The sequence below is a fragment of the Procambarus clarkii genome, chromosome 9 (genome assembly GCF_040958095.1).
Source record: "Procambarus clarkii isolate CNS0578487 chromosome 9, FALCON_Pclarkii_2.0, whole genome shotgun sequence".
In the NCBI taxonomy this organism is placed as follows: Eukaryota; Metazoa; Arthropoda; class Malacostraca; order Decapoda; family Cambaridae; genus Procambarus; species Procambarus clarkii.
The window spans coordinates 4,257,971-4,275,370 of record NC_091158.1 but is presented as its reverse complement, the minus strand read 5'-3'; the positions used below and the strand labels follow the sequence as shown (position 1 = coordinate 4,275,370).

Sequence of the window (17,400 nt, the reverse complement as noted above, 5' to 3'; positions counted from 1 at the left end):
TTTTCAGTTGTATATAGTCCTGGGGACCATTCAGGCTTGTTTGCATTTGTGTTCCTCACGTGTGCCCCAAAGAATGAGGTGATTTGATAAAATGCTATGCCCAAGATTACCATCCGAGTGCCGGCGGGGAAGTGGTTCATATAGCCTCGGCTATCACTTCCTTTTGTCCGGTCGTGATGGTCAAGCGGATTAAGGCGTCCCTGTACATACCAGTTGTGGGAGTATGGGTTCGAGTCACTTCTGGGGTGTGAGTTTTCAGTTGTATATAGTCCTGGGGACCATTCAGGCTTGTTTGCATTTGTGTTCCTCACGTGTGCCCCAAAGAATGAGGTGTTTTGATAAAATGCTATGCCCAAGATTACCATCCGAGTGCCGGCGGGGAAGTGGTTCATATAGCCTCGGCTATCACTTCCTTTTGTCCGGTCGTGATGGTCAAGCGGATTAAGGCGTCCCTGTACATACCAGTTGTGGGAGTATGGGTTCGAGTCACTTCTGGGGTGTGAGTTTTCAGTTGTATATAGTCCTGGGGACCATTCAGGCTTGTTTGCATTTGTGTTCCTCACGTGTGCCCCAAAGAATGAGGTGATTTGATAAAATGCTATGCCCAAGATTACCATCCGAGTGCCGGCGGGGAAGTGGTTCATATAGCCTCGGCTATCACTTCCTTTTGTCCGGTCGTGATGGTCAAGCGGATTAAGGCGTCCCTGTACATACCAGTTGTGGGAGTATGGGTTCGAGTCACTTCTGGGGTGTGAGTTTTCAGTTGTATATAGTCCTGGGGACCATTCAGGCTTGTTTGCATTTGTGTTCCTCACGTGTGCCCCAAAGAATGAGGTGATTTGATAAAATGCTATGCCCAAGATTACCATCCGAGTGCCGGCGGGGAAGTGGTTCATATAGCCTCGGCTATCACTTCCTTTTGTCCGGTCGTGATGGTCAAGCGGATTAAGGCGTCCCTGTACATACCAGTTGTGGGAGTATGGGTTCGAGTCACTTCTGGGGTGTGAGTTTTCAGTTGTATATAGCCCTGGGGACCATTCAGGCTTGTTTGCATTTGTGTTCCTCACGTGTGCCCCAAAGAATGAGGTGATTTGATAAAATGCTATGCCCAAGATTACCATCCGAGTGCCGGCGGGGAAGTGGTTCATATAGCCTCGGCTATCACTTCCTTTTGTCCGGTCGTGATGGTCAAGCGGATTAAGGCGTCCCTGTACATACCAGTTGTGGGAGTATGGGTTCGAGTCACTTCTGGGGTGTGAGTTTTCAGTTGTATATAGTCCTGGGGACCATTCAGGCTTGTTTGCATTTGTGTTCCTCACGTGTGCCCCAAAGAATGAGGTGATTTGATAAAATGCTATGCCCAAGATTACCATCCGAGTGCCGGCGGGGAAGTGGTTCATATAGCCTCGGCTATCACTTCCTTTTGTCCGGTCGTGATGGTCAAGCGGATTAAGGCGTCCCTGTACATACCAGTTGTGGGAGTATGGGTTCGAGTCACTTCTGGGGTGTGAGTTTTCAGTTGTATATAGTCCTGGGGACCATTCAGGCTTGTTTGCATTTGTGTTCCTCACGTGTGCCCCAAAGAATGAGGTGATTTGATAAAATGCTATGCCCAAGATTACCATCCGAGTGCCGGCGGGGAAGTGGTTCATATAGCCTCGGCTATCACTTCCTTTTGTCCGGTCGTGATGGTCAAGCGGATTAAGGCGTCCCTGTACATACCAGTTGTGGGAGTATGGGTTCGAGTCACTTCTGGGGTGTGAGTTTTCAGTTGTATATAGTCCTGGGGACCATTCAGGCTTGTTTGCATTTGTGTTCCTCACGTGTGCCCCAAAGAATGAGGTGATTTGATAAAATGCTATGCCCAAGATTACCATCCGAGTGCCGGCGGGGAAGTGGTTCATATAGCCTCGGCTATCACTTCCTTTTGTCCGGTCGTGATGGTCAAGCGGATTAAGGCGTCCCTGTACATACCAGTTGTGGGAGTATGGGTTCGAGTCACTTCTGGGGTGTGAGTTTTCAGTTGTATATAGTCCTGGGGACCATTCAGGCTTGTTTGCATTTGTGTTCCTCACGTGTGCCCCAAAGAATGAGGTGATTTGATAAAATGCTATGCCCAAGATTACCATCCGAGTGCCGGCGGGGAAGTGGTTCATATAGCCTCGGCTATCACTTCCTTTTGTCCGGTCGTGATGGTCAAGCGGATTAAGGCGTCCCTGTACATACCAGTTGTGGGAGTATGGGTTCGAGTCACTTCTGGGGTGTGAGTTTTCAGTTGTATATAGTCCTGGGGACCATTCAGGCTTGTTTGCATTTGTGTTCCTCACGTGTGCCCCAAAGAATGAGGTGATTTGATAAAATGCTATGCCCAAGATTACCATCCGAGTGCCGGCGGGGAAGTGGTTCATATAGCCTCGGCTATCACTTCCTTTTGTCCGGTCGTGATGGTCAAGCGGATTAAGCGTCCCTGTACATACCAGTTGTGGGAGTATGGGTTCGAGTCACTTCTGGGGTGTGAGTTTTCAGTTGTATATAGTCCTGGGGACCATTCAGGCTTGTTTGCATTTGTGTTCCTCACGTGTGCCCCAAAGAATGAGGTGATTTGATAAAATGCTATGCCCAAGATTACCATCCGAGTGCCGGCGGGGAAGTGGTTCATATAGCCTCGGCTATCACTTCCTTTTGTCCGGTCGTGATGGTCAAGCGGATTAAGGCGTCCCTGTACATACCAGTTGTGGGAGTATGGGTTCGAGTCACTTCTGGGGTGTGAGTTTTCAGTTGTATATAGTCCTGGGGACCATTCAGGCTTGTTTGCATTTGTGTTCCTCACGTGTGCCCCAAAGAATGAGGTGATTTGATAAAATGCTATGCCCAAGATTACCATCCGAGTGCCGGCGGGGAAGTGGTTCATATAGCCTCGGCTATCACTTCCTTTTGTCCGGTCGTGATGGTCAAGCGGATTAAGGCGTCCCTGTACATACCAGTTGTGGGAGTATGGGTTCGAGTCACTTCTGGGGTGTGAGTTTTCAGTTATATATATATATATATATATATATATATATATATATATATATATATATATATATATATATATATATATATATATTAGTATATTTTGGTAGCAGTCTTTCCTGTAGACATATATTATTAAATATGACCGAAAAAGTAAGATTAATAATTCTAACACGAATTTTCTCAATCTTTCGTACATTTCTTTTCACTGTTGGTGGTAATTAAAAAATCAGTTCTCCAAAATTCTTTTTTATTTCTAGTCTGACGCGACACTTGAGCGCGTTTCGTAAAACTTATTACATTTTCAAAGACTTCAGTTACACATACACAACTGAATAGAACTTACACATCTCCGATTTGTTTATATCTACATTTGAGTGAGGTGGATGGGGTGAGGTGGTATTTAATAGGGTATTAAATTCATCAACACAAGACAGAACACGAAACAATGGGTATTGAATAGAAGGTAGTCGGTAGGTTCTACAATCACTTCTATTCAATACCCATTGTTTCGTGTTCTGTCTTGTGTTGATGAATTTAATACCGTATTAAATTCCACCTCACTCAAATGTAGATATAAACAAATCAGAGATGTGTAAGTTCTATTCAGTTGTGTATATGTAACTAAAGTCTTTGAAAATGTAATAAGTTTTACGAAACGCGCTCAAGTGTCGCGTCAGACTAGAAATAAAAATGAAATTTGGAGAATTGATTTTTGAATTACCACCAACAGTGAAAAGAAATGTACGAAAGATTGAGAAAATTCGTGTTAGAATTATTAATCTTACTTTTTCGGTCATATTTAATAATATATATATATATATATATATATATATATATATATATATATATATATATATATATATATATATATATATATATATATTAGTATATTTTGGTAGCAGTCTTTCCTGTAGACATATATTATTAAATATGACCGAAAAAGTAAGATTAATAATTCTAACACGAATTTTCTCAATCTTTCGTACATTACGCTTCACTGTTGGAGGTAAATCAAAAATCACTTCTCCAAAATTCATTTTTATTTCTTAGTCTGACGCGACACGGGCGCGTTTCGTAAAACTTATTACATTTTCAAAGACTTCACAAATACACAACTGATTAGAACTAGCGTTTCCCTGATTTTATATCTACATTTGAGTGAGGTGGGAAGGGTGATGTGGCATTACATTTGAGTGAGGTGGGAAGGGTGATGTGGCATTAACACAAGACAGAACACTAGAGGATATTAATAGGGTATTAAAAGTATCAACACAAGACAGAACACGAAACAATGGGTATTGAATAGAAGTGTTTCTAGAAAGCCTATTGGTCCATATTATGGACCAATAGGCTTTCTAGAAACACTTCTATTCAATACCCATTGTTTCGTGTTCTGTCTTGTGTTGATACTTTTAATACCCTATTAATATCCTCTAGTGTTCTGTCTTGTGTTAATGCCACATCACCCTTCCCACCTCACTCAAATGTAATGCCACATCACCCTTCCCACCTCACTCAAATGTAGATATAAAATCAGGGAAACGCTAGTTCTAATCAGTTGTGTATTTGTGAAGTCTTTGAAAATGTAATAAGTTTTACGAAACGCGCCCGTGTCGCGTCAGACTAAGAAATAAAAATGAATTTTGGAGAAGTGATTTTTTATTTACCTCCAACAGTGAAGCGTAATGTACGAAAGATTGAGAAAATTCGTGTTAGAATTATTAATCTTACTTTTTCGGTCATATTTAATAATATATATATATATATATATATATATATATATATATATATATACAGTGGAACCTCTATTAACGAGTTTAATCCGTTCTGGCACCAAGCTCGTTACCTGGAAAACTCGTCTTTGGAAACAAATTTCCCCATTTAAAATAAAGGAAATAAATTTAATCCGTTCCACTCCCAAAAACATCCATACTTGTATGACATTTTTTAATGCCAATATAATACTGCACATGTAATTATAAATGTTTTGTTGTACTGTTTTAACATTTACTTTACCTTATGAAGAGTCGTTGCTGGCTTGAGGGAGACGATGGGGAGGTGGGAAGGAGGAGAGGGGTTATGGTGTGGAAGGAGAATCCACCTCTGAGTCAGGTGGGCTCTCTCTTCTTGGGATTTTCACCCCACTGGGGACCGGGTTGTGGTTCACTATCACTGGCTCTTCTTTTCTCTACTTTCGGAAAGAACTTTTCTATTGACAATTGCTTTTGTCTTTGTTTTAGGATGTCCCTAAAACGAGACAGTAAATTGTCATTAAACATGTTCACACATCGGGTTGTCACTGCTTGATCAGGGTGATGTTTTTCTAAGAATGCGGTCACCTTTTCAAACATTCCTAGCACTTCCCTGATCTCACTTGAAGAGGCAGCAGCATCCTCCCGTACCTCCTCCTCCCCTGATGAGAACTCTTGTGCCTCCTCTTGATTAATCTCCTTCTGAAGTTCCAGGAGTTCCTCAGTGGTCAGTTCCTCAGTGGTCAGTTCCTCACTGTGCTCCTCCACTAACTCCTGCACATCAGCAGCATCCAACTCCAGACCCAAAGTTTGCCCCAGAGCAACAATATCATCCACTAGATGCACTTCCGGGTCTTCCACAGGTGCAGATGCAGATGCAGGTGCAGGACCGAAACCTTCAAAGTCTCGCTCAGGGACACCCTCAGGCCACAGGTTACGCCAAGCAGAGTTAAGGGTCCTCCTTGTCACTCCTTCCCAGGCCTTATCGATCAAACGTAAGGCACCCAGGATATTAAAGTGGTTCTTCCAGAATTCTTTGAGGGTCAGCCCTGTATTGTCGGTCACATCAACACACCTCTCCAACAAGGCCTTCATGTAGAGTTTCTTAAAGTTTGCAATGACTTTCTGGTCCATAGGTTGGAGGAGTGGAGTGGTATTGGGAGGAAGGAACTTGATGGTGATGAACTGATTTTCAGGATACAATTCATCTCGCATCTGTGGAGGATGTGCAGGAGCATTATCAAGCACAAGCAAGGCCTTGAGTGGCAACTGTTTCTCTTCAAGATATTTCCTCACTGAGGGGCCAAAAACATCATTGATCCATTCAGTGAAGAATATCCGCGTGACCCAGGATTTCTTATTGGACCTCCACATCACATTCAGTCGCGCCTTATACACTTTACATGCCTTGAACACGCGTGGATTTTCTGAGTGGTAGACCAGCAGCGGCTTGACCTTGCAATCGCCACTTGCATTGGCGCAGAGGACGAGAGTAAGCCGATCCTTCATCGGTTTGTGGCCAGGCAAAGATTGTTCCTCCTGTGTGATGTAGGTCCTCTTCGTCATTTTCTTCCAAAACAGGCCAGTCTCGTCACAATTAAAAACTTGTTGGGGCAAGAACTCCTTTTCAGCAACAAATTCCTGGAACTCTGGTACAAATTTCTCAGCAGCAGCTTTATCAGAGCTGGCAGCCTCCCCATGTCGAACAACACTGTGGATACCGCTTCTCTTCCTAAATTTCTCAAACCATCCACGGCTTGCCTTAAATATCTCCTCCTCTTCAGACGACGCACCTGGTGTCTTCCTGACAAGGTCCACATACAACTTCTTGGCCTTTGCACAGACAAGAGCTTCAGAGACACTATCGCCATGCAATTGCCTTTCATTCATCCAGACTAGCAGTAGCTTTTCAACCTCTTCTAGGATTTGTGGACGTTTCTTGTTAACCTTGGTAACTCCTTTAGCCACCTCAAGCGTCTTAAATTGTTCCTTCCTCTTCAGAATGGTACAAATCGTTGATGAGGTCCTGCCATACTCCCTGACGAGATCAACCACACGCACACCACGCTCGTGCTTTGCTATTATTTCCTTCTTCACTTCAACAGTAATTGTTGCTTTCTTCCCCTTGCCAACACTGTCTTTAGCAACCAGCTTCTTTGGCGACATCGTGCGTTACAAATTGCAGTCACCAAACCACAAAAACACAGAGAAAAGCGCAAATAAATCCAGAGGGATGCTTGTCGTGTGAGATACAACAACAACACTGGCGTCGGAGGAATCCGAGAATTTGCGAGAACCCGCGAGACGCTAGGAAGCGCCATGTGGTTTTACTCGTTAATAGAGACGAGCTCGTCAATAGAGACAAATTTGCTGCGAGTGGCTTGCTCGTTACTGGAAAAACTCGTTAATAGAGCCACTCGTTAATAGAGGTTCCACTGTGTGTGTATATATATATATATATATATATATATATATATATATATATATATATATATATATATATATATATATATATATATATATATATATATATATATATATATATATGTCGTACCTAGTAGCCAGAATGCACTTCTCAGCCTACTATGCAAGGCCCAATTTGCCTAATAAGCCAAATTTTAATGAATTAATTGTTTTTCGACTACCTAACCTATCTAACCTAACCTAACCTAACCTAACTTTTTCGGCTACCTAACATAACTTAACCTATAAAGATAGGTTAGGTTAGGTTAGGTAGGGTTGGTTAGGTTAGGTAGGGTTGGTTAGGTTCGGTCATATATCTACGTTAATTTTAACTCCAATAAAAAAGTATTGACCTCATACATAATGAAATGGATAGCTTTATCATTTCATAAGAAAAAAAAAGAGAAAATATATTAATTCTGGAAAACTTGGTTTATTAGGCAAATCGAGGCTTGCATAGTAGGCCGAGTACGACGTTCTGGCTACTAGATACAACATATATATATATATATATATATATATATATATATATATATATATATATATATATATATATATTAGTATACTGGCTGCCTGTTCCCCAACAGAATGAATTAAACTCATAAAAATGCCTATCCACAGAGGCAGTAATGTCAAAACACTGATGGAATTCAAGATTAGGCTCTATAAAATCATCAGAACAAATAGGAGGGCCTCTGACAAGTCGCTGACTTCCTGTCTTCACCGAGGCCACTAGAGATATAATGGCTCTCTGGTAAATTCTGATAAAATTAAAAAGTTACCAGTAAATGAAGCTTTTGAAACTAGGATAAACAGTTAATTTTCATTCATATGACGTCAACCAATAATCTAATTTATGAATATATATTCATCCCATAATGAACAACCTTAAAAAAAATTACATAACACACAAGTTAAAAGCAAAACATTAGTAATGAAATGGAACAATAAACACAACATACTGCCCCACAGTGCTCCAAATCTCCCTCTAACATGTGTTTAGTCGCCACTCCCAAATCCACACCACAACGCAACAAACACTTTTGAAACTCTTATAATTCTCAACATAAAACATGTCTCCCAATATTTGTACTGGTGCAGTCATCAGGAGGATAAACGCTTCATGCAAACTGCACCTACTATCAAGAAGAAATAGAACTAGCGGTATTTTTTTTTTTTTATTTATTTATTTATTTATTTATATACAAGAAGGTACATTGGGTTAGAGAGAATACATAGCAAAGTATTTACAATCTTGTAAAGCCACTAGTACGCACAGTGTTTCGGGCAGGTCCTTAATCTAACAGATAATTTTGAGTAGGTAAATTCTAGCAGAATTAATAAAATGTTAACAGATACATTGCAAGAAAAAAAATGAGATGAGAGAGTAAGCATATTAAAGAACATTGGTATATTAAAGCTCTGGTTGATTACATTGACAACTTGATTGGTAATTTAAACAAGATTAACAGACACCGTACAGCAGATTGATAGCACATATAAGAAGACAGTAATGATCACATTGGTAAAGATGTTCGGATTGGGTACATAAAGATAGGGAGATTGGGTAGCAATAAATACAGTGCAATTTTAAAGCAACAAGGTAAAAAAAACTATGCAGATGAGATTAGGTACTTTTTAGTTTTGTTTTTGAATGACGCAAAAGTTGGACAGCTTTTCAATCCATTAGGGAGTGAGTTCCCTAGACTGGGTCCTTTTATTTGCATAGAGTGTTTACACAGATTAAGTTTGACTCTGGGGATATTAAAGAGAGATTTATTTCTGGTGTGGTGATAATGGGTCCTATTACATCTGTCCAGGGAGAGTTTCAGAGCAGGATTTGCGTTTAAAAACAGGGTTTTGTAAATGTAATTGACACAAGAAAATTTGTGGAGTGAGATTATGTTTAGCATGTTAAGGGAGTTAAACAAGGGGGCTGAGTGTTGTCTGAAAGCAGAATTTGTTATTATTCTGATAGCAGATTTTTGCTGGGTGATGATGGACTTGAGGTGGTTTGCAGTGGTTGAAGCCCATGCACAGATACCATAATTAAGATAGGGATAGATTAGTGCATAATATAGAGAGATGAGAGCAGAGTTAGGTACATAATATCTGATTTTGGAGAGTATCCCAACTGTTTTAGAGACTTTCTTAGTTATGTGTTGTATGTGGGTGCTGAAGTTGAGTCTCTTGTCTAGGAATAGGCCAAGAAACTTTCCATCATTTTTATTGCTAATGTTTACATTATCTATCTGAAGCTGAATTGCATTTGTAGATTTGCTTCCAAGTAAGATGTAGTAGGTTTTTTCTATGTTAAGTGTTAGTTTATTGGTTGACATCCATAAGTGGACTTTTTTTAGTTCATTATTAACATCATCATTTAGTGTATATGGGTTGGGGTTAGAGTAGATGAGGGTAGTATCATCAGCAAACAAAATAGGTTTCAGAATGTTAGAGACATTAGGCAGATCATTGATGTATATAAGAAATAGGAGAGGTCCCAAGATGCTGCCCTTTGGTACTCCAACGGTTATTGGTAGAGTGGGAGAAGTTATATTATTGATGGTTACACATTGGTGTCTATCACTAAGATAGGATTGGATATAATCCAGTGCATGGCCTCGGATTCCATAATGATGGAGTTTACGTAAGAGGTAATTGTGATTAACAGTGTCAAAGGCCTTTCTCAGGTCAATGAAGAGTCCAATCGGAAACTCATTTTTGTCAATGGCTGAGTAAATTATATCAAGGAGACTAATAATTGCATCGTTGGTACTCTTTTGGGAGCGGAAGCCAAACTGACAGGGGCTAAGAATGTCGAATTTTACAAGATAGGAGTAGAGCTGTTTGTAGATAATTTTTTCAAATATTTTTGATAGCATGGGTAGGTTTGATATTGGTCAATAATTGTTTATGTCTGCCAGATTACCTCCTTTATGAACTGGCATTACTCTTGCTTTTTTAAGAATATCAGAGAAGGTATGACACTCAAGGGATTTGTTGAACAGCAGAGCTATAGGTGGCACAAGGGCTTGGGAGGCTCTCTTAAATACAATGGATGGGATTTCACTGATGTTCCCAGCTTTGGTTTTTAGTGAGTGTATGATGGACACAACATCTGTCGGGCTGACTGGTGAAAGAAGAAGAGAGTTTGGATAGCTGCCTGAGAGATGTGTTGATATGTGTCTGAGTCTGTGGGATTTTACTGGCAAGATTAGCACCAACCGATGAAAAGAAGCTATTAAATTCATTTGCCATTTCTAAATCAGTTGACGGTGTAAAGCCATCCTTAGAGAGTTATCTGGTTGTGGGAATGTTGTTTTGTTCCTAGGATATTAGAGATGGTATTTCATGTGCTTTTCATATTGCCTTTTGCTTCTTTAAATCTAGTCTCATAATATGAAAGCTTGGCTTTTCTTATGATACTGGTAAGCACTGATGAGTACCTTTTAACTACTTCCTTTGTAACTAGGCCAATCCTAATTTTTTTTTCATATTCATGTTTTTTGTCGATTGATTTGATTATGCCACTTATGAGCCACGGATTTTTTCTTCTTTTGTCAGTTACTTGTTTGGTAAGGAGGGGACAGTGAGTGTTGTAGAGGCTTAGAGTTTTGGAGAGAAAGAGGTCAGTTAATGAGTTTATATCCTGTGTATTATTGAATTCAGATTCCCAGTTAATATTGTGAAGTGCATTAGAGAGATTGCCTAAAGCTGATTCACTGTGTAGCATGAATGAGAGTTTCTTGCTTTCTGGAGGTATTATATCCATGTTAGCTATGAGGAAGGTAGGATAGTGGTCAGTTGTTCTATTATAGATTACCCCAGATGTAAGGAGAGCTGTTATGTTAGTCCATAAGTGATCCAAGGTAGTGGCAGATGTTTGAGTGACTTGGGTGGCTTGGTGATTGTGGGGATTAGCATACAGGAGTGCATGCTGTTATGGAAATAGTCAACTTGAGGGTTATTTTGAAGACCCAGGTCAATACTGAAATCACTTCCTAGAATGATGTGATTTTTGTTGAGATTGTTATTTATGATAAGATTCCTTACGTTGTCTGAGAATGAAGTTATGTTGGTATTAGGAAATCTATAGATGGCACCGATAGTCAGGGAGGATTTAAGGGATTTACTGGAGAACTTGGCAAAGGTATATTCACAATAGTCATCTCTATCACTAATGACACTATTGCAGATGAAGGTATCTTTGTAATATATTGCTGTGCCACCTCCTTTTTTATTAGGCCTGCAGTTGTGAATGGCTTTATAACCTATAACCCAACTCTACAACTTAGCTGGTTATAAAGCCATTCATAACTGTAGGCCTAATAAAAAAGGTGGTGGCACAGCTATATATTACCGAGATACATTTATCTGCAACAGTGTTATTAGTGACAGAGATGACTACTGTGAATATACTTTTGCTCAGTTTACAATTAAATCCCTTAAATCCTCTTTGACTATTGGAGCCATCTACAGATTTCCCAATACTAACATAGCTTCTTTCTCAGACAACCTAAGGAATCTTATTATAAACAACAATCTCAACAAAAACCACATCATTCTGGGAGGAGACTTTAATATTGACCTGGGTCAACAAAATTGCTCTCAAGTTGACTATTTCCTTAACAGCATGAACTCCTGTATGCTAATCCCCACTATCACCAAACCTACCCGAGTCACTCAAACATCAGCCACTACCTTGGACCACATATGGACAAACATAACAGCTCCCCTTGTATCTGGTATAATCTACGACAGAACAACTGACCACTATCCTACCTTTCTCATAGCGAACATGGACATAACACCACCAAAAAGCAAGAAACTTTCATTTAGGCTACACAGTGAATCAGCTTTAGACAATCTTACAGAGGCACTTCACAATATTAACTGGGATTCTGAATTCAATAATACCCATGATATAAATTCATTAGCTAACCTCTTCCTCTCCAAAACTCTAAGCCTCTACAACCTTCATTGTCCCCTTCTTACCAAGCAAGTAACTGACAAAAGATTAAACAATCCATGGCTCACAAGTGGCATTCTCAACTCAATCAACAAGAAACATGAATATGAAAAGAAAGTTAGGATTGGCCTAGTTTCAAAGGAAGTAGCTAAAAGGTACTCATCAATGCTTACCAGTATCATAAGAAAGGCAAAACTTGCATATTATGTGAATAGATTCAATGAAGCAAAAGGCAACATGAAAAACACTTGGAAAACTTTCTCTAGTATCCTAGGAACTAAAAAACACTCACATAACCAAATAAAACTCTACAAGGATGGGGATATACCGTCAACTGATTTAGAAATGGCAAATGAATTTAATAGTTTCTTTTCATCGGTTGGTGCTAATCTTGCCAGTAAAATACCACAGACTCAGACACATATTAACACATATCTCTCAGGCAGCTATCCAAACTCTCTTCTCCTTTCACCAATCAGCCCGGCAGATGTTGTGTCCATCATACACTCTCTAAAAACCAAGGCAGGGAACACCAGTGAAATTCCGTCCATTGTGTACAAGAGAGCCTCCCATGCCCTTGCCCCACCCATAGCACTACTGTTCAACAAATCTATAGAGTGTCACACCTTCCCTGATATCCTCAAAAAAGCAAGAGTAACGCCAGTCCATAAAGGAGGCAATCCGGCGGACATAAACAATTATAGACCAATATCAAATCTACCAATTCTATCAAAAATATATGAAAAAATTATTTACAAACAGCTCTATTCCTACCTCGTAAAATTCGACATACTTAGCCCCTGCCAGTTTGGCTTCCAGTCCCAAAAGAGCACCAACGATGCAATCATTAGTCTCCTTGACGTTATCTACTCAGCCCTTGACAAAAATGAGTTTCCGATTGGACTCTTCATTGACCTAAGAAAAGCCTTTGATACTGTTAATCACAACTACCTCTTACTTAAACTCCAGCATTATGGAATCCGAGGCCTTGCCCTTGACTACATCCGATCCTATCTTAGTGACAGACACCAATATGTAACCATCAATGATACAACTTCTTCCACTCTACCAATTACCGTTGGAGTGCCACAGGGCAGCATCTTAGGACCTCTTCTATTTCTTGTATATATAAACGATCTGCCTAATGTCTCTAATATTCTCAAACCTATACTGTTTGCTGACAATACTACTCTTATCTATTCAAACCTCAACCCACATACACTAAATATTGTTGTGAATAATGAATTAAAAAAAGTCCACTTATGGATGTCAACGAACAAACTAACATTAAACATCGAAAAGACTTACTACATCTTATTTGGAAGCAAATCATCAAATGCAATTCAGCTGCAGATAGACAACATTAACATCAGTAATAAAAATGATGGCAAGTTTCTTGGCCTATTCCTAGACAAGAGACTCAACTTCAGCACCCACATTCAACACATAACTAAGAAAGTCTCTAAGACAGTTGGTATACTCTCCAAAATCAGATATTATGTTCCTAACTCTGCTCTCCTCTCACTATATTATGCCCTAATCTACCCCTATCTTAATTATGGTATCTGTGCATGGGGGTCTACCACTGCAAACCACCTTAAGCCCATCATCACACAGCAAAAATCTGCTATCAGAATAATAACTAACTCTGCTTTCAGACAACACTCAGCTCCCTTGTTTAAATCCCTAAACTTGCTAAATATTAACTCCCTCCACACATTCTCTTGTGTCAACTACATTTACAAAACCCTGTTCTTAAATGCAAACCATGCTCTGAAACTCTCCCTGGACAGATGTAATAGGACCCATTATCACCACCCCAGAAATAAATATCTCTTTGATATCCCCAGGGTCAAACTTAATCTGTGTAAACACTCTATGCAAATTAAGGGACCTAGTCTATGGAACTCACTCCCTAGTGAATTGAAAAACTGTAAAACTTTTGCCTTATATAAAAGCAAAACCAAAAAGTACCTAATTTCATCTTCTTAGTTTCCTACACTGAGCTTTAAATTTGCTCTGTACCTAGTGTTACCCAATCTCCTAATTTTTATGTAATATCAAACAACCTTATCATTGTGTTCATTGCTGTCTTTTTTAATGTGCTAGCCATATGCTGTATTGTGACTACCAATTTTTGTCAACTACCATTCAAGCTGTCATTGCAACCAATCTTATATTGTTTCTGCTGTATTGTGCCTACCAATTTTTTTGTCAACTACCATTCAAGCTGTCATTGCAATCAATCTTAGCTACCTATGTGCTTTAATATACTGTACCTACAATTTTCTCTCATCTTTTTTTCATTTCATGTAATCTGTTATCATTTTTTGTCTATAATTTTTGCAAGTATTTACCTCCTTAAAATTTTCTTAGATTAAGGACCTGCCCGAAACGCTGCGCGTGCTAGTGGCTTTACAAGACTGTAATTACCATATTTGTATCCTCACATTCCTTATGTACATTCTTGTATATGCATAAATAAATAAATAAATAAATAAAACCAGCCAAGTTGTAGAGTTGGGTATAGTCTTTACTTAGCCAAGTTTCTGTTAAAATGATGAATGATAATTTGGTACCTAATGCTGTGAGTCTTGCATTAATATCATCAAAATGTTTACCAAGTGACCTAACATTTTGGTTGTAAACTGATAAGCAGGTGCTATTTAGGAGTTTGTTTTTTGCAAGATTTGCTGTGTAATACCTGCAATAATGATGATCAATGTGCTGATTTGTGTGGATATGAGACAGAACATTTCGATCAGGATCAATATCAGTAAGCATATAGATGCAATAAGATAAGCAATTACAGGAACAAGTTAAATACTAAATCTGTTATAAACATACCATCCCAAATGATTCAGAGTCAGGATTAATATCTTATCAACTTCCTCCATTTTGATAGGGTGACACAACTCAGCAGCGGAGTATAGACGAAAGCTACAAGAGCCAAGAACTGAGGCTAGGTCTTGTCGACTGACAGGTAAGGAGCCAACTTCGACGCCCCCAACACCATTGTTTACAACCAACCACTGATACCATGCTGGGACAGGGGTGCCAGATCCGAATTGCTGAAAGTAGCGAGCTGATAGTGTTAAAGTAGCGAATTTGTAATTTAAATAGCCCAATATTTTGTTTAGCAGTTGATACGGTTTTCGGAGCATTATAATTTAATACATAGAATAACTCTGCATGATTGTATTACTGTTATCACCGCATGTATATAATACAAAAACGTGATAATTGGATACCACAAGTATTTGCTGCATGAAGCATAATTTGCCTGGTAAATTATGTTGCATGCAGCAAATATTAGTAAGTTACCCAATTATCACTTTTTTATTATTATATATAGGTGTGGAGTCCAACTACGTCTTCGCAGTTGAAGACTATATCAAGAAGAGCTGTGGTCAATCACACAGGTAAATGCAGTTGTGATTTGCATACATTACATTAGAAACGCATAAATAATGAGTCATTGACTATCTTAACATTGGTAACCCAAACTAGCTCAACAGTGTTTTTAATTAGCCCAAAAAGTCGCAAGTAGGGAAATAATGCCTCCCAAATGCCTCAAAATGCCTTCCAAATGCCTCCCAACACCTCAAACCAATTCTATTTGCTGACGACACAATCTTCATTTACTCCAGTCCTGACCCCCTTGCTCTAAATGCCACAGTAAATACTGAGCTAAATAAAGTCCATCTTTGGCTAACTGCCAACAAACTCACCCTTAACATTGACAAAACTTTCTATATTCTGTTTGGCAATAAATCCTCTAATCAAATAAATCTCAAAATAAACAATATCCAAATTTGTAACAAATTAGATGGCAAATTCCTTGGCATTCTCATTGACCACAAGCTGAATTTCCAGGGACACATTCTAAATATATCAAAAAAAGTTTCAAAAACTGTGGGCATTCTTTCTAAGATCAGATATTATGTACCCCGCCCTGCCCTGGTGACTATTACTCCCTTATCTATCCATATCTCAACTATGGTATTTGTGCTTGGGGCTCTACTACCCAAAATCATTTACGTCCTCAAATTACTCAACACAAAGCTGCTATTAGGACAGTATCCAACTCTGGCCCCAGACATCACTCGGTACCCCTACTCAAATCTCTGAATATGTTAGACATTAAGTCACTGCACATTCTCTCATGTGTATTATACATATATAAAACGCTAAACTGTAATGCCAATCCTGACCTCAAAAGCTTCATAGAAGGTTGTAACAGAACCCATGAGCACCACACCAGAAATAAATACAGTTTTGATATTCCTAGAGTACGACTTAATCAAACTAGAAATGCTCTGCAGATCAAGGGACCCAGATAGTGGAATGACCTTCCCAACCATGTTAAAGACTGTACCTCTCTCAACCAGTTTAAGATAAAAACGAAGCTATACCTAATAAATTCCCTGTAACCTGCCTTAACCCTCTATTGTCAACCAATGTCTGTTTTTTTTTTTTAAAGAGCGCTGTTTGTCGACAGAATTGTATTTGTGCTGCTTTTTCAGCTATGTTTTCATTCCATGTTTTCATTTTACTCTTTATGCTCAATTAATATTAAGCTTTAGTCACTTAAGTTTTTTCATGCCCGAAACGCTTTGCGTAATAGTGGCTTTAGGCATTGTATGTACTAGCTCTATCTATAAGTCCACCAATCTTTGTAAAAATTTCTTGTATGTATATACCTTACCTAAATAAACATTTATTTATTTATTTATTTATTTATTTATTTATTTATTTATAAAAAAAATAGCACAGACAGAGCTGTCAAAAGTAGCCAATTCGCTACTTTTATCCCAATCTGGCAACACTGTGCTGGAAAGGGAGAGTGTATCTAATTATTTTTGTTCTAATTATTATAGTCAATCGTCACACTGTTTTTCATGTTCTACATTCAGCACCAACATTATAATGAGTAAATATATCATATTCATTCACAACTAACGTAATGCCAGGAAGCTTTGGGTAATTAGACGGACCCTGTGATAAAAATTATTCGCACACCCTCCTTCCCTTACTAGCTGCATTTGCAAAACATTCGAGAGAATGGTCCTAAACCGTCTCCTCCATAGAATAAGAACCATGCTATCCCCCCAGATATATGGCTTCATGCATGGAAGGAGTGTGCATCATTGCATCACCACCTTTCTTACCCTGCACACTGAAAAGTCATATACCACCTTC

At 39.1% G+C, this 17,400-nt stretch overlaps 1 protein-coding gene across 1 annotated transcript in view; it reads right to left on the bottom strand.

Annotated features, from left to right (window-relative positions):
- LOC123766262 (coiled-coil domain-containing protein 22 homolog) overlaps window positions 1–15,234 on the bottom strand; it is a 202,955-nt gene extending 187,721 nt beyond the window's left edge. Inside the window, exon 1 of the mRNA XM_069321082.1 lies at window positions 15,046–15,234. Coding sequence (XP_069177183.1) covers window positions 15,046–15,095 — 50 coding nt within the window. The 5' untranslated portion in view covers window positions 15,096–15,234. The remainder of the gene's footprint in view (window positions 1–15,045) is intronic.
- Window positions 15,235–17,400: the final 2,166 nt, after the last annotated feature.